General features: G+C 70.8%; 3 protein-coding genes across 3 annotated transcripts; 1 reads left to right on the forward strand and 2 right to left on the reverse strand.

Moving 5' to 3' along the window:
- Positions 1–5: 5 nt before the first annotated feature.
- On the forward strand, positions 6–3,691 carry MSS51 (MSS51 mitochondrial translational activator). The gene is made up of 6 exons (XM_082314189.1): positions 6–954; positions 1,271–1,426; positions 1,645–1,769; positions 1,977–2,540; positions 3,039–3,132; positions 3,211–3,691. The coding sequence occupies exons 1-6, from the start codon at positions 662–664 to the stop codon at positions 3,485–3,487; spliced, it is 1,509 nt and encodes a 502-aa protein (XP_082170315.1). The 5' UTR covers positions 6–661; the 3' UTR covers positions 3,488–3,691.
- A 15-nt stretch (positions 3,692–3,706) lies between these two features.
- On the reverse strand, positions 3,707–10,678 carry LOC309591617 (cytoplasmic phosphatidylinositol transfer protein 1-like). Its single transcript, XM_082314202.1, has 9 exons — positions 10,622–10,678; positions 9,282–9,430; positions 7,347–7,435; positions 7,154–7,161; positions 6,139–6,210; positions 5,941–6,036; positions 5,674–5,829; positions 5,535–5,598; positions 3,707–4,569 (listed from the first exon to the last, which is right to left on the reverse strand). The coding sequence occupies exons 1-9, from the start codon at positions 10,667–10,669 to the stop codon at positions 4,304–4,306; spliced, it is 948 nt and encodes a 315-aa protein (XP_082170328.1). The 5' UTR covers positions 10,670–10,678; the 3' UTR covers positions 3,707–4,303.
- A 4,609-nt stretch (positions 10,679–15,287) lies between these two features.
- Positions 15,288–16,331, reverse strand: LOC309590725 (myeloid-associated differentiation marker-like; the record flags this gene model as incomplete). The annotated part of the gene is made up of 1 exon (XM_082312128.1): positions 15,288–16,331. Exon 1 carries the CDS (start codon positions 16,152–16,154, stop codon positions 15,288–15,290), a length of 867 nt encoding a protein of 288 aa, XP_082168254.1. The 5' UTR covers positions 16,155–16,331.
- Positions 16,332–16,689: the final 358 nt, after the last annotated feature.

Genomic DNA, 16,689 nt, shown 5'->3' on the forward strand with positions numbered 1-16,689 from the left:
GCAGCCCTTGCCAAGCCCCTGGGGACAGCCCCATGGGGCTGGGGTCCCCCCGACCCCGCCCGGCTCGGCCGGGGTGGTGCCGCAGGGGCACCGTGTCCTCCCTGCAGCCTTGGGGTGCCCCTGGGGAGCCCAGCTCCTGCCCCAGCCCCACTCTTGGCCCCTTTCCCCCTCCTGGCAGCGCCTGCGGTGCCCACCCAGCCGCTCGCCTGCACCGCACTGAGGGCTCTGAGGGAGAAGGGGGGGTCCCCGGGGCAGGGTCCTCGCGGTGGGGGGCTGGCAGACCCCACAGGGGAGGGGAGAGGTGTGGGGCAAGGTCCTGGGGTGGGGGGCAGCCACCCCTGCTTGCCCCGGGCTGTGGTAGGGGGTGAGCTCCAGGGCAGAAGGTGTTTTGGGGGACCCTACCGCTGCTGCCGGCTTTCGGGGCGGGTGCCGGACCCCCGGAGCGGGTTGGCCCGGTCCCTGGGAGGGATGACCAGAATAGCTCTGCTATCTGACTCCTGCTGCAAGGGCCACGGCCGCTCACCGCCGCCGCCGCTATCTTCTCGGGGGCTGACATTTGAGCCCAGCCCTCCCTCCCCGGCAGCAGGACTTGTGCTGGGGCCGACCGGCATCACCCAGCTCCTCCGTCCTCCCGCCGGCGCGGCTGGGGACGAGCGGCGGGATGGCGGGCGGGAAGCGGCGTGGGGGCGGTGGGAGGCGCGGGGGAGCCCGGCAGCACCCGGGGACCCACGAACCGTCCCCCTCACCTGCACCCCTCTCTCCCGCAGCCGCCACGGCCCAGCGAAATGCAGGCGCTGCCCCCAAAACCAGCCGCCCCAAGAAGCCCGTGGAGGAGCCAGTGGCAAGGGGACCCAACGTGGACTCGCTGGGCTTCCAGGCCATGGACCGCAACGTGCCGGGGCTGTCCCACGTCATCCTCCAGAAGCTCAACATGAAGAGCTACGAGGACTACAAGTGAGTGAGCACCCATGGGTGCTGCAATGGGTGTGCGTCTCCCAGCCGGAGCATCCCGTATGTCCCCCCAGCCGGAGCATCTCCCCGCTTCATCCCACCCTCCCGGCTCAGCCCGCAGCTGGGGTGCTCTGACGGAGCTCCTGGGTGCACCCCTCCGCCAGCCCATTCCCTGGCTCCCCGTCCCCAACCAGCCCGGGGCAGGGTGCTCTCGGCAGAGCCAAAATCCCGGCAGCCTTGGAGGGAGGCCGTCAGCCCCGCCGTGACGGCAGAGCAGCGCGGGCTGCATCCCTCTCACCCCCCACCCCGGCGGCTGCAGGTCTGCCATGGACGGGAGGAAGAGCGGCAGCGATTTCGGCATCCGGACATATTTCGACATGTTCCAAAAAATGGAGGACACCTTCAAGTTTTGCGCCGAGTGCAAGAAGCTCCCCGATGCCCTCCCTGATCCCAAAAGCCTCCGGCGATGCAAGAGGTATGGGGGGGGGGGGGATGGGAAGCGTGATGGCACAGGGCTGAATCCGCTTCCAGCCCGGTGGCCGGGGTGAAGCCGGGGGTGTCTGGCCCCGGCGCCCACCTCCAGCTGCAGGGCACCCCAAAAACAGCGCCGCAGCCCTGGGAGGGGGTGGCAGGGAGCCAGGCCCGATCCTGCCCCCCCCCTCGCAGCTGGGCACGCTGCCGCTCTTCCCCCAGGTGCCAGAACGTGTACTACTGCGGCGTGGCGTGCCAGCGTGCCAACTGGCCGCTGCACAAGAAGTTCTGCAAGAAGCTGAAGCTGGTGGCCCTGGATCGGCTGGTGGAGTGGCTCGTCTTCACAGGTGGGGCAGGGGATGCTGCTCCCACCCTGTTTGCCCCCCCCCCAGCCTCCCTGACCCCCTCCCCGGGCTGCACGGGTCCCGTGGCGGGATGTGGGGTCCCTCCTCCTGGTTCCAGCCCCCCCCCCAGACCAGTATCCCCACAGCCCGGGTGGGATGGGCAGCCTGGCTGTCCAAAGACCCCCAAAGCTTCTCCCTAACCCCCCGCAGGAGACATCCCCTTCCCCACGGAGACCTGGACAAAACCCGCCCGGGATGTGGAGGGCTGGGAGGACTGGTTCTCCATGCAGGGGCAGCTGGAGGAGAAGCTGGGCGCCATCCTGGCCGGGCGGTACATGACCCTCCTCTGGGCCAACGCCGGGAAGCCCCGGCCAGAGGACGGGGAGCTGCGCGAATCCGTCCGGCGGTTGGTCACCGACTTCCACTCGCGGCCGCTCACCATCGGCTTGGGGCTGCGGCTTTTCGGCATCGACCCCCTCGCCAAGGCCCTCACCGTACACGTGGTGGGGGCGTCCCACGTCGAGACCCTCAATACCCGGCTGACGGACTACGACGAGCTGACGCGGATGTTCCTGGGGCACCAGGGCATGGAGGTGGTGATGATAGGGGTGGACGTGGTTGACGGAGCCATCATGAGGCCACCCCTGGCTGCGCCGGCACCCCGGGGAAGGGTCTATCTCAGCAGCTACAAGGGGCTGTACCACGACTTCTGGGAAAGCCACGTGGAGACCAAGCTGGCCGCCCGCCCCGACCTGGTGGTGGGCTTTCATCCGGGTGAGTGCCCGTGCCGTGGAGGGGCCCGGACCCTCGCCACCCCACTGCCCGGAGCGGGACGTCCCCGGCAGGGTGCAGGGCAGACCCTGAGTGCCCCGGCACCGCTGGGGGCTCAAGACGTGCCCGGGTCTTGCCGTGACCGTGCACCAAGCCACAATGGGCCACCCCGCACAGCCAGAGCGGCCAGGGTGACCCCCTGGCGCTCAGCGTCCTGCCTGTGCCACCCGCCTGCCGGGCAGCGGGTGCGAGCAGCACCCAAAGGGGTCCCTGCCTTCAGGTCTTGGTGCGGTGGCTCAGCCCAGGACCCAGAGCCGGGGGTGCCCCCCATGCTGGTGGGGAGACGGGACCCACCTTGCTAAGGGCTGCCAAGCCCCGCTGCCAGCATCACCGCGCACCCCGCGGGTCTCCGGCACGGAGTGGGTGCCGTTAGAGCCGGCTTTCCCCAGGGCCGGGATGGGATGGGAGGGAGGTGGGACTCTCACTGCTGTATCCCCGCAGGTTTTCACGCCTGCCCGGACCTGCTGGCGGGCTGGCTGCCCACCCTGCTGCTGCTGCGGGACTACCGCCTGCCCGTCCTCTTCACCGTCTACAGGTGAGCGTGGTCCCGGTCCCTGCAGCGTGCCGGCACAGCCGGCCGCTAACGGGGCCCGTCCTCCCCCTCTCCCGGCAGCGAGCAGGAGCTGAAGTCCTCCCTGCAGATCCTGGTGGAGCTCGAGATGCACATCATGGGCTACGCCGCCAACCCCTTCGCCTCGCTCCGGCCCGAGCAGGTCTACTCCAGCCCCAACAAGGCGCCTGTCTACTGCAGCTCTTACTACATCGCCCTGCTGGGGCCGGTGGCATCAGCCGTGCCGGGTGCCGAGGAGCTGGAGGACGGTGATGGCTGGCAGGGAGGGGAGCCCAGTGCTGCCGGCGCGGCTGGGGGCATCGCCCCAGGGCTGGGCTGACCCCCTGCAGCCAGCGCCGTCCTGCCTGCCTTGCCCACCCGACCCCCAGCCCCTCGCTGCCCCATCCCAGGACCCCATCTCCCCGTCCCAGGATCGGCAATCCAGGCATCTCTCACCGCACACATCCAGTCCCGGGGGACACAGCATCCCGGCACAGGGATGGCACAGGCATGGCAACCCCTCCTCAGAGCCAAATAAACCACTGCCGGCAGCCAGCCGCCGTGTCTCGAGCTTTTATTTCCGAAAAGGCCTTTGTTTTCCCAAAGAAAACGGAGGGCTGAGCCTGCACCAGCCCCCCTCGGGACGGCGAAGGGGACCCCGGCTGCGGGACCTGCCGTGCGTGGGGCCGCGTGGCCCCCGGGGTCCCACGGGGAGCCCCAGCCCGGGCACCCAGCCGTCACTGTCACTGTCACACGCGCTGTGCCCCTGTGCCGATGGTGCTCCGGCATCGCTCGCCGAGCTCTGCAGCTGCTCAGCCTGGCACCAGCGCCCAGCCCGGCTGCGGCACATGGGCCAGCTGAAACGAGGGCAGGCGGTGCTGAGCGAACCGGCCCCTGCAGCATCGCCCGACGCTGCCGGGGACCCGCGCCGGCTTGGCGTCCCCTCCCTGCACAGCCAGCGGGTCCGGCACAGTGATGGTGGCAATGTCCCACGTGGGCACCCGCGATGGCTCGGGGAGGCCGGTACCCCCCCGGGGCTCCCCGCGCCCCGACGGCGGGTCCCTCCCCGAGGTCGGTGCCTGTCGGAGGGGCCGTGGCGGGCGGTGGGGCTGGCACGGTCCGGCCGGGGAGGTGGCATGGCGTGGCACTGTCGGCGTCACTCGGCACCGGCACGTTCCCGCAGCGCGGGCAGCGTCAGGGTCTCCGGCGCCGACTTCTTGCGTGGGCGAGTCTTGGGGGGAGCGAGGAAATCGGGGGCCTCGTCGCTGAGGGGGGTGGAGGGGGCGCTGGCGGGGGCCGAGTGCGTGGCCGTGGGCTGCCCCACCTCGCTGACCGCGATGGTGGGTGCCACCAGGCCGATGAGCTCGTTGGTGGCCTCCTGCGTCTCCCGCTCGTAGCACCGCACCTCCTCCATTGTCATCCCTGCCGAGCACAGCCGGGCTTGGGACCACTCGGCATGGCCGCATCCTGCACCCCGTCATCCTGGGGCACCCCGTCATCCTGGGGCACCCCGTCATCCTGGGGCACCCCGAGCTGGGTGCCGGGAAGGGGACAGGGGCTGGGGACAGGGAGACGGGCAGGGAAGGGGACGCTGGGCAGTGCAGCCAGCCCCCCGCTCCGGCACCAGCAGCAGGGAAGGGACAGACAGACAGCGCAGGCAGCACAGGCAGGGGACGCGCGGGCAGGGCAGCCAGGCAGGGGGGAGACCCTCCGCCATGGGGTGCAGGGGGGGCTCGGCGTGCACTGTGCACAAGCCCCCCTGCCTGCACCTGCCTGCAGGCAGCGTGGCGGGGCCTGGGGTCTCCGTCCCCTGCAGGCAGCGTGCAGCAGGGCTGCCCCCGCAGCGGGGATTAGGGGTGCTGGCTCCCCAGCTTTTGGTTTGTGGCCACTTGCATCTGAGTCTCGAAGGCCCGGACCTCTTCCAGGGACATGTCTGGAAGGCAGAGAGCCGCTCACCGCGACGGCCCCGCGCCCGCTGCCGGCCCCCGCTGCCGGCCATCGCCATACCCGGGGCTCCCGTCCCCGTGTCCGCGTGCGGCAGCTGCCTGCAGCGTGTCTCCCTGCCAGACTGGGGGTGCAGGCAGCGCAGGCAGGGATGCTGGGGCTCCTCTCCCCCGCTCCGTGCTTCGGCCAAGCCTTTCCCAGGCGCGCAGCGGAGCGGGCAGCGTGCGGGGGTGCAGGCAGGCGTGAGGGCAGGGGGAGCGAGCAGAGCAGGCAGTGCAGGCAGCAGGTTGCAAAGGCAGCTGGAGGAAGAGCGGGAGCTGCCGGTGGGGTTAGTGGCATTGGCGGTTAAACCCGCAGCCCCTTCCCACCCCGGGGGTCCGGGGCCACCCCAGTGATCGCGTGCCCCCATCGCCGGCGGTGCCAGGACAGCCCCACGGACTCACCGCACCACTCGTCCACCCAGGCGAACGCCTGCCGGTGCCCGATCAGCAGGATGTCCCGGATCACCTGCGACGGCACCGCGGGGGTCAGCGCCCCGTGTCCCCCCCAAACCCCCCGCCGTGGCCTCGGTCCCCCCCTCACCTTGTGCACGAACTGCTCCACCCGCGTCTGCAGCCCCCACACCTCGAACTTGACGCTCACCAGTTTGTAGGAGCACATGATGGGCTTGGTGTGCTGGCGCCAGCCCTCCCGCAGCGGCCCCCGGCCCGTCTTGGCCGAACTGAAGAAACGGGGGTCCTGGATGGGGAGGGCAGAGCAGGGCTGTAAGCCCCCCCCCCCCCCCCAACCCTGGGGACGGGGGACAAGGGGGTGGCCCCGGGGAGCTTCCCCCAGCCCCGCTCGTGCTACCTCCAGGCTGCGGTAGTAACGCTCGGGGATCTCGTCGAAGGCGATGTCCAGGAAGGAGACCTCGTGGTCGCCCAGGATTTTATCGCTGTGGAAGATCTGGGGAGGGGAGGGAGGGTGAGAGGCGCCGGCCACGCGTGCGTGTGTGTGTGTGTCCCCCAGTGATGAGTTTGCCAGGTCTCAGCTGCAGCGCAGACTCACGTTCTCGCTGTCCCCGCAGTTGTCCTCGTACTTGGTCTCGATGTAGATGGAGAACTTGGGCAGGAAGGAGCACTGCAGGGAGCGGCCGTCAGCCGGCCCCGAGGGATGCCCGTCCCAAGGGACGCCCAATCCCAGCGATGTCCACCCCCAAGGGATGCCCACCCCAAGGGACACCCAGCCCCAAGGATGCCCACCCTGAGGGATGCCCAGCTCCCAGGACACCCACCCTGAGGGATGCCCACCCCGAGGGACACCCAGCCCCAAGGACACTCACCCCCAAGGGACACCCAGCCCAAGGGACACCCAGCCCCAAGGACACTCACCCCCAAGGGACACCCAGCCCAAGGGACACCCACCCTGAGGGACACCCAGCCCTGAGGGACACCCAGCCCCAAGGACACTCACCCCAAGGTACGCCCACCCTGAGGGACACCCACCCTGAGGGATGCTCAGCCCTGAGGGATGCCCACCCCAAGGAACACCCAGCCCCAAGGGACACCCACCCCTAAGGGACGCCCACCCCAAGGGACGCCCAGCCCCAAGGGATGCCCAGCCCCAAGGGACACCCAGCCCAAGGGACGCCCACCCTGAGGGACACCCACCCTGAGGGATGCTTGGCCCTGAGGGATGCCCACCCCAAGGAACACCCAGCCCCAAGGGACACCCACCCCTAAGGGACGCCCACCCCAAGGGACGCCCAGCCCCAAGGACACCCACCCCCAAGGACACCCAGCCCCAAGGGACACCCAGCCCAAGGGACGCCAAGCCCCGAGGGACGCCCACCCCAAGGACACCCACACTGAGGGATGCCCAGCCCCAAGGGACGCCCACTCCCAGGGCACACTCACACCCAAGGGACACCCAGCCCCAAAGGACGCCCAGCCCCAAGGACACCCACCGCAAGGGATGTCCAGCCCCAAGGACACTCACCCCCAAGGGACACCCACCCCCAGGGGACGCCCACCCCAGTACCCCCTCCCCAGCCATGCCAGGTCCCCCCATGCCACCTCCTCACCGTGTACTCTGCAGGGACACCGTGGCACGTCAGCATCCCGGGGTGGCATCACGGGGGAGAGAGGGAGCGGTGAGCCCAGGAAGCGGCCACGGCCAGGCTCTCCCGGCAGCCCACTGCCACCGCCACCACCGGAGAGGGGCAGGGTGCCCGGCGGTGCCAGCGTGCCTGTCCCCGCGCCCTGCCCGGGGCTCACCGGTGATGGTGTAGGGGTAGTAGTTCCAGGCCTTCTCCGTGATGTAGAAGATGCGGGGGGTCACTGCCCGCGCCCAGCTCGGCAGTTTGCTGCAGGGGACCGCGGCGGGTGGGGGGCTCTGCTCAGGGCAGGATACGGCCGCCGGGCACAGCCCTGCCCAGTGCCACCCGGCCCTGCTCCACTGAACGCAGCCCCCCCCGGCACGGTCCCGGCTCCTGGACCCCCATCCCCTCCCCAGGGACTCCACATGCTCCCCAGGACCCTCACCTCCACCCCAGCACCCCCCCAAGGATCCCACCACCTCCCTGGGACCCTCACCTCCACCCCAGCACCCCCCCATGCACCCTCATCTGCACCCCAGCACCCCTCCATGCACCCTCACCTCCACTCCAGGACCCCCGCAAGGATCCCTGCCACCACCCCGGGGCCCTCATCTGTACCCCAGCACCCCCCCAGGGACCCCTGCCACCACCCCAGGACCCTCACCTCCACCCCAGGACCCCCCCAGGAACCCCCCCACCTCCCGAGGACCCTCATTTGCACCCCAGGACCCGCCCCCAGGGACCCCTGCCACCACCTCAGGACCCTCATCTGTAACCCAGGACCCCCCCAGGGACCCCTGCCACCACCCCAGGAGCCTCACCTCCACCCCAGCACCCCACCATGCACCCTCACCTCCACTCCAGGACCCCCCCCAAGGACCCCTGCCACCACCTCAGGACCCTCATCTGTACCCCAGCACCCCCCCAGGGACCCCTGCCACCACCCCAGGAGCCTCACCTCCACCCCAGGACCCCCCCAGGGACCCTACCACCTCCCCAGGACCCCCAACCCCTCCCCAGGCACCCCTACCCCCTTCCCCAGGGACCCCTACCACCTCCCCAGGGACCCCCACCCCTTCCCCAGGACCCCCCAAGCTCCCCAGGGCCAGGACCCCATGGTGCCCCCATCACCCCTGCCCAGCACCCGGTGCCTGCCCACACTCCCAGGGCAGGATCAGGCCCCCAGGGAGGTGGATTTTGATTAATTTGCAGGCGTTATAAATACCATCCCCGAGAGGGGAATCGTGAGTGCCGCAGCTAAAAATAGCCCGTCTCACGCCAGCGACTCCCCGGCGAGGGAGCAGCCGATGCCCGCACCGCGGCGTGCCGCAGCCGGCGGCGGGGACGCGGGGACAGCAGCACCGGGTGCCAGCGGCTGCCCGACGGGCACCCAGAGCTGCGTGCGGGGACACCCCCAGTAACGGGCTGAGCAGCAGCCTGGGTGTCCCCGCCGAGCCCCGCGCCGCAGCCGAGGCACCCACCGGTACCCAGAGATGGGTGCCCACCGGGAGAGGGGTGCAGCCCCCAAGGATGGGTGCACCCCTGCAAGATGGGTGCATGTCTGGGAGATGGGTGCACCCCAGGAGACGGGTGCAGCCCCTGGAGAGGGGTGCACCCCTAGGAAGATGGGTGCATCCTGGGAGATAGACCCCAAAAATGGGTGCAGCCCCTGAAGATGGGTGCACCCTGGGAGATAGACCCCAAAAATGGGTGCAGCCCCTGAAGATGGGTGCACCCTAGGAGATGGGAGCAGTCCCTGAAGGTGGGTGCATGCCTGGGAGATGGGTGCACCCCGGCAGATGGGTGCAGCCCCCCCAAGATAAGTGCACCCCAGCAGATGGATACACCCGGAGAGATAGGTGCAGCCCCTGAAGTTGGGTGCAGCCCCCAAAGATGGGTGCACCCCTAGGAGATGGGTGCACCCCTAGGAGACGGGTGCAGCCACACCGCAGGGTGTCAAGGACCCGGAAAGGATGCGCCCCAGGAATTTTGGAGGGAGGGATGGGGCCACCCCGATGCCTGCCCATGCCCCCCACCGCGGCGCTGCCGCACGGAGCCGGGGCGCCAGGGCCCCCTCCCCACCCAGCACCCTTTGCCGGAGCCGCGGCCTCACCTGGAGAGGTGGACGCGCTTCTCGGTGAACTGGCCGGGGCCGTGGACGGGGTCCTCGTGGGGTTCGTTCTTCACCACCTCCACCCCCTCGCCCTTCTCGCTCTCCTGGTGACTGTGCTTGCTGATGGTGTAGAGCTGCCCCACGCGATACTGCAAGCACCGCGCCCGGCCTCAGCGCTGCCATCCCCTGCCCCGGCACCTTCCCGGCCGCACCGCCGGGATGGGCTCCTCTTTGCCGGGCTAACGGGTTTCCAGCCGCACCACTGAGAGGGGAAACTGAGGCACGGAGCAAAGGGGTGACAGACCCCGAGCCGGGCAGCGGGCAGGGGTCTCCCGGGGCACCCTGTTTCAACCCCCCTGCCCCTGGGCCGCTCCAGCGCCCGGGCGAGGGCCGGATCCTGCCCTCCCTGCTCTTCCCTGGTGCCCCAGTGCCTCGCAGAGTGCCTGGAGGCTTTCTGCTCAGCAAGCAGCCCGGGAGCCGGGAAACCTATATATATAGATATACAGATAGAGATGTATGGGTATGGATATAGCTATGTGCGTGTATTTGATGACGCGGCCGCGCAATAAGCGTGTTCTTGTTCTGCTGAAGGTCCCATCCATCACCCCAACCGCCAGCGCGATCTTATCACCCCTCCCTGCCTAATTGCAAACCTTCCCCGGGTGCCGACGCAAAAACCGGTGCCCGGGGAGGGCTGGCGTTGCCCGGCGTGGGCACCGCCGCTGCAGCTCCCCGCTCCCTGAAACGGCCCCCTTGGCACCCGGCGCTCACGAGTGACCTTTGGCCGGGGATGCCACCGGCTGCCGGCTATCGCTGCTGTTTGCCGATGAGATCTGGGCTCCCTGCCGGAGCAGGGATTGAGCCCGGGCTCCCCATCGGAGCCCCGAGTGCTGCGGTGCCACGGGCACCCAAACCCCCGGTGCCCTTCGCCCACGGGCTCATCCCGTGGTCCCCTGTCCCCGAGCAGCCCCCGGCGTTGCCATCGGGCTCCGTGCCCCAAGGTCACCCCCCTGCCTGCGCCCCCAAACACGGCTCAGCACTCGCACGGAGCATCCCGAGCCCAACGGCGGTGGCCAAAGCACACCTCGGCGGCTTGGCCACGAGCCACGAGGGGATGGCAAAGGGGGCCACGGTGTCCCCCAGCCCCTCTCCGGGCAGGGACCCGATCCCCTGGCACCCCACTGCTGTGGGTACGGGACCCCCACCCACATCCCCCTCCGTCGGCGGGTCCCTGCAGCTGAGCTGTCCCCGGCACCCATGGCCAGGGGCTTGGGGCTCCTCCCGCCTGTGCACCCCTCTTCCCAACGGACACCCGCGGCCCCCCGCTGCCCCCCGCTCACCTCCTCGGTGGTGAGCGGCATGCAGATGCGGTACTCCTTGATGAGCATGGTGGCGCGGGCAGGGCGAGGGTCAGGCGTCGGCGCTGGCGGGGCCCCAGCTCATTCTGGGGGGGGCCCAGGGAGCGTGGTGAGAGCGGGGGGACGGCGCTCGGCAGCCTCCCACGCTCCCATCCCATCACCCCACGCTCGAGGCGGCCGCCCCGCTCTCAGCACCAGTGACTTCATGAGTCGTTGCCATGGCAGTAGCGTGAGGTCACCGGTGCGAGGAGCGGCCTGGGTGTACCCGGCTGGGGACACCCCGGCACCCTGAACCCCCCCCGTGGCGTTAACCCCTTCCCTGCCAGGCAGACACCCACACCCCTTGGAGCACACGTGTCCCCCCAAAACGCGGCGCCATCCCTTTGGGATGCCACATCCGCACCCGACCGCGGCGGCCGGCGCGGTGAGGGGGCTGCAGGGACACCGGGATGGGATCAGCCCTGCCGATGCTCGCGGGGACCCAACCCTGGGCACCCACGCTCCCGGGGAGCACCCATGGGCATGTCCCTGCCATGGGACATCCCTTCCCTAGGCCGGAGCCGGACCCCCAGCCCCAGCCTGCCCCCAAGCACCCACCCTGGCCAGCACCCACCCTGGGGCTGCCCCCCAGCACCCATCCCAGCCAGCGGCCCTGCCAGGCGGCCCCGCTCGCCCCCCGGGCCCCCGCTCCAGCCGGGGCTGGGGATGCTCGAGGGTGGGTGATGGAGCAGCTCAGGGGGTTCGGGGCCACGGCCCCCACGGGGCAGGGAGGGGACGCGAGCCCCCCGCGCTGTCACCCTGGATGAGGCTCAGGCCCTGGAGGGGGCAGATGAGGGGGCTTGGCTGGGGACGGTTTGTCCGGCTGGGGACACAGCGGCGTCCCGGGGGGGCACAGAGGCATTGGGGGACACAGGGGCATCCCGGGGAGCACTGGGGGACACAGGGGCGTCCCGGGGGGACACAGGGGCATTGGGGGACACAGGGGCATCCCGGGGAGCACTGGGGGACACAGGGGCGTCCCGGGGGGACACAGGGGCATTGGGGGACACAGGGGCATCCCGGGGAGCACTGGGGGACACAGGGGCGTCCCGGGGGGACACAGGGGCACCCCGCTGACAGGGAAGGGGGCTGGGTGCCGGTGCCGGGGAAGGCTCCTCACCCAGCCCCGGGACCCCGCCGCCCCGGGCCGGGGGGGGCAGAGGCGGCCCCGGTATGCGGCAGGGAGGGGACACCCCGGGGACAGCCGGGGGCACCCCCGGGACACCGCGTCCCCTGCCCCAGCCCGGCACAGCTCCGACCGGCCCGGGGGGCTCCGGGGCTGCCCCGGGGGGGGACACGTCCCGTCCGGGGCGGGGGGGGGGCTCCGGGGGGGGGCCGGCCGCGCTGCCGGGACAGGCGGGCGATGCCCGAACCGCGGCGGGCTCGGAGCACCGCGGGGCCGGGACCGGCAGCACCGGTACCGGTACCGCTCCCCCCCCCCCGCCCCCCGCCGCCAGCCCCGGCCCGGGCCCCGCCGCCCCCTCCCCACCGCTCCCCGCCCGCTCCGCTCCGCCGCGCCCCCCGCGGGGCCGGGGCCGCCGCCGCCCCCCGCCCCGCCCGCACTCACCGGGCCCGCGGCGGTGCCCGCTCCCCGCCGCCGCCGCCGCCGTGCCCCGGCCGCCCCGGGCCGTGCGTAGGAGCGCACCGCCTCCCGCACCGCCTCCCGCACCGCGGCACACCGACCCCTAGGGGGAGGAATGCACCGGCACCGCACCGGCACCGCACCGCACCGGCACCGCACCGGCACCGGCACCGGGACCGGGACCGGCCTCGGCATTGCACCGCACCGCACCGGGACCGGGACCGGGACCGGGACCGGGACCGGGACCGGGACCGGCCTCGGCAGTGCACTGCACTGCACCGCACCGGCACCGCACTGCACCGACAGCAGCACCGCACCAGCACCGGCACTGGTGCACCACACCAGCACTGGTGCTCCCTAGCACGCCATGGTACTGGGAGTCCCTCTGCACCGCACTGGTACCAGGGCTCCCCAGCACACCACGGCACTGGGAGTCCCTCCGCACCGCACCGGGACCCCCCAGCACACTATGGCACCGGGAGTCCCACCGCACCACACCAGTACCGGGGCTCCCCAGCACGCCACAGCACTGGGAGTCCCACCGCACCACACCAGTACCGGGGCTCCCCAGCACGCCACAGCACTGGGAGTCCCACCGCACTGGTACTGGTGCTCCCCAGCACGCCATGGTACTGGGAGTCCCTCTGCACCGCACTGGTACCAGGGCTCCCCAGCACACCACGGCACTGGGAGTCCCTCCGCACCGCACCGGGACCCCCCAGCACACTATGGCACCGGGAGTCCCTCCGCACCACACCACTACCACGGCTCCCCAGCACGCCACGGCACTGGGAGTCCCACCACACCACACCAGTACCGGGGCTCCCCAGCACACCACGGCACTGGGAGTCCCACCGCACCACACCAGTACCGGGGCTCCCCAGCACGCCACGGCACTGGGAGTCCCACCGCACCACACCAGTACCGGGGCTCCCCAGCACGCCCCGGCACTGCGAGTCCCTCTGCACCTCACTGGCACCAGTGCGCCCCAGCACGCCACCTCACTGGGAGTCCCTCCGCACCACACCGGTACCGGGGCTCCCCAGCACGGCACAGACCGGCACCAGGGGTCTCGGCTGCTCCCGGGGACCCTCCGTGTGCCCCGGCTGGGAGATGCCGCAGGGTCTCCCCCAGGCGCAGAGCCCCCCCAGCCTGGGCTCTCCTCCTGGGCCATTCCCCCCCAGCTGGGTGCAGGGAGCCCCCCAAACCTCCCCCTGCACCCCCTCCCCTGCACCCACCCACCCACGCCCAGCAGCCGTGCTGCACCCCGCTGCCCGCCCGGCCTCCTGCACCCCAGCCTCACCGCACCCCCTGTGCCGGCACCGCCCGCATGCCATCCAGAGCCGAACACATTACCGGCACAACGCGCCACAACTCGTAACCAGCGACAGCCGTCACCGCGCTTCCCCTGCCCCTTTCCTCCATGAATTTCAATCAACCCGGGCACTAAAAATAACCGCGCTCGGGCGCTGGGCAGGGCTGTGCCCGGCCGCTGTGGTTTTCCCTTTAGTTGCTCCAAAAATTCCGCCTGGGAGGCTGCACGCGGCTCCCACGGCACTGCCAGGAGGGCGAAGGCCGAGCCGTGCCGCTCGGTGCGAGCATGGCATTGCAGCGCACTCTGGCCTCAGTGCCTGGGGTGCAGGGGAGCAGCCCAGCCGGTGCCAGGGTACCACGGTCACGGGGTGATGGCCACCGTGGGGACACGGACCGGGCGAAGGGGACACCCACCAGGCCGCCCGGCAGCCTGTGGCGTTGCCATCACCAGCGGTGCTGGGACCTGCCGCCGCGGTGGCCCCAGCACAGGGCATGGAGGTCCCGCTCGCCGGGGGACCGTGGCACCCGTGGGTGCCATGCAGTGCCCAAGGCTGGGTCTGGGCTCTTTTTGCCACCGTGGCAGCTGGTCTGTGCCATCTCCTGGTGGTGGGGACCCTGTTCTGTGGCCCCCAGCAGCCCTGAGGCAGCGGGGATGGGCCCTGGGCCATGCCTGGGCTTAGCTCTTGGCCCCAGCAGCGCCAAGGCAGCGGGGATGGCCCCAGGCTGTGGCTAGTGTCAGGGCAAGCAGCGGCGGAGGGAGCAGCGTTGGCTGGGGACAGTGGCCCCAAAAGCCGCCGGGGTGGCCCGCGGGGCGCCCGTCCCACATCCGGGAGCGGCGTGCCAGGAGCTCTGCATGCCGGGCACACCTTCCCCTGCCTGCACCGGTCCCTAGCTGCCTGCACCGCTCTGCTGCCTTCTTCCTGGTACACCGGCCTGCGGTGCCACCGTCCTCCCCGATGACACCTCTCGGCACCCCCAACTCTGGTGGCACTTGGGTGGCAGCCACCCCCCTGCCCTGTGTCCCCCCGGTGTCACTCCCCGGCAGCCCCCAAGGGGTAAAGCAGGAGGCACGGAGCTCCTGCTAGCGTGGCTGGGAGCAAACCAGGGGTGACAGCGGTGGTGACGAGGACCTGGCGGTGCTGGTGACGAGGACCTGGCGGGCTTGGCCCCCCCCCAGCAGCCACATTCCTCCCGAACCCGTTCGGCAGGGTCCTGTGTGGGTGCCAAGGCAAAGGGTTGGGTTTTTTTCCTGGTCATGCCCTGCTTCGCTCTGGAGTCAACAAAGAGGAGAAAAGAGGAGCTGCTGAAGCCCGGTGCCCCCCGCCGCTGCTGGTGCCCCCCGGTGCTGCCGCTGGCCCCCGGTTTCTCACCCCCGAGCCCCCCGTGCTGCTGGGGAGGAACCCCCAAGAAAGCTGGGAAGGGGAAGAAAGAGGAGGCAGAAGCAAGTGAAAAATGACCCAATTTAATCCCAAAGCCCCCCCCCCCCAGCTCCAGGGTTTCGGGAACGCCCTGGTCCCCCCCAGCCCGGCCCCCCGGCCCGGCAGCCCGTGGGGCTGAGCGCACCCCCGGGAGCGCCCTGTGGCTCTCCGCTCCGGCACGGGGAGAAGGAGCTTTCCGAGGCGGCCGGCCTCTTCCTCAGCTCCGCCGGCAGCCCCGCGCCGGCACCCAACCGCGTCCCACCGCCCCTCACCCCACCGGGGCCACCCGGAGCCCTTAGGGAGGTGCCCTGATGAAGACCATCCTGGTGGAGTAGATCAGGTCCACCAAGTAGGCGATGAGGTTGAAGATGGTGAGGAAGGTGACCCCCAGGTGCCTGTCCCACCAGCAGTTCCCGTGGCAGGGGTTGGGGCGGTTCCTATTCTTGAAGCTGTAGAGGGGCCAGAGGACGGTGGCGGTGATGTACATCCCCAGGGCCAGGGCGTTGTAACCCACCAGCATCTTCTCCAGCGGGCAGGGCATGTAGGTGAGGCAGCGGCCGATGGTGAAGATGATGACGAGGAAGGTGATGATGAAGCAGATGGAGTAGACGGCCACGCACCACTGCAAGCCGGCTTCCGAATGATAGGTATCCAGCAAGGAGAAGATGAGACAAGCCACGTAGGCTTCGAACACCTTGAGGAGCCCCGGCACGGTGGAGAGGAAGCTGCTGATGTCCCCCGGCTTGGCGCGGGTGAGCCCCACCTCGAGGGCGTAGGCGAGGAAGCAGAGGCAGGAGACGGTGGTGGCCGCGGCCTGCCGGGCACACTTGCTGCCGCTGCAGGGGCTGCTGATGAAGGTGGCGGGGAAGACCACCGAGGTGGTGAAGACCATCAACGTCGCCAGCATGGAGAAAGCCGAGGTGAAGTCGTCCCAGGAGAGCGGCAGCTTGGGGTAGAGCTCCAGCAGCTCCAGCACCAGCACCAGCAGCGTCACGGCGAAGCAGAAGCACCAGGTGAACATGCACCACGTTCCGTAGGGACCCTTGAAGTCCCTGGTAGAGGCCACCAAGCTGAAGGCGATGCAGGACAGCACGACGGCAAAGAGCCGGGCGATGCCCACCCAGGAGGTCACGGCGCGGAGGTTCACCGTCGCCAGAGCCATGGTCCTGGCCAGCTCTCCCACCCACGCCGTGTGCTGGGAAATGGGTGCTGCTGGCAGCCGCTCTTATCTGGGTGCTGGGACGGAGGGGTGGGGCGTGGGGCAGGGAGCCGCCGGCCCCCCAAGCTGCCCGCGCCGACGACTCCCGGTTTTGCCGCCACCGCCACCGCCGCCAGGCACGGCTCGCCGGGGTGGCTGCTGGGGGCTGGCGGCGGCGGCAGCACAGGTCGGTGGATCATTAACGCGGGGCCAGGCGAAGGGTGCTGGCGCTCGCGGTGACGCCGAGCCCTGCGGCGGTGTTGGGGCGGCGGGGGCAGGGAGTCACCGCATGCTGCCGTCCTGGCACCGCGCCCCAGCCCTGCCCGCGGCGGGAGGCACAAAGGGGCCTTTCAGGCACCCCCGGAGCACCGGGGACGCCACCCCCGACACCTCCATCCCCACACCGCGCCGGGGCCGGCAGCCAGCGGGGCAGCACCCACAGGGTCCGCCCGAGGGGTTTGGGAGGCTGCACCCAGTGCCGGGTGCCCCTGGCAGGGGG

This window comes from Platalea leucorodia (assembly GCF_965183815.1).
Source record: "Platalea leucorodia genome assembly, chromosome: 5".
NCBI classification, from domain to species: domain Eukaryota; kingdom Metazoa; phylum Chordata; class Aves; order Pelecaniformes; family Threskiornithidae; genus Platalea; species Platalea leucorodia.

Excerpts from the sequence above, each read along its gene's own strand:
- MSS51 (XM_082314189.1), top strand. The coding sequence starts at position 662 with ATGGCGGGCGGGAAGCGGCGTGGGGGCGGTGGGAGGCGCGGGGGAGCC. Across the intron at positions 1,770-1,976 it reads GGAGTGGCTCGTCTTCACAG|GAGACATCCCCTTCCCCACG; the intron begins GTGGGGCAGGGG and ends AACCCCCCGCAG. Across the intron at positions 3,133-3,210 it reads GTCCTCTTCACCGTCTACAG|CGAGCAGGAGCTGAAGTCCT; the intron begins GTGAGCGTGGTC and ends CTCTCCCGGCAG.
- LOC309591617 (XM_082314202.1), bottom strand. The coding sequence starts at position 10,669 with ATGCTCATCAAGGAGTACCGCATCTGCATGCCGCTCACCACCGAGGAG. Across the intron at positions 9,431-10,621 it reads TGCCGCTCACCACCGAGGAG|TATCGCGTGGGGCAGCTCTA; the intron begins GTGAGCGGGGGG and ends CGGTGCTTGCAG. Across the intron at positions 7,436-9,281 it reads AAGCGCGTCCACCTCTCCAG|CAAACTGCCGAGCTGGGCGC; the intron begins GTGAGGCCGCGG and ends GGTCCCCTGCAG.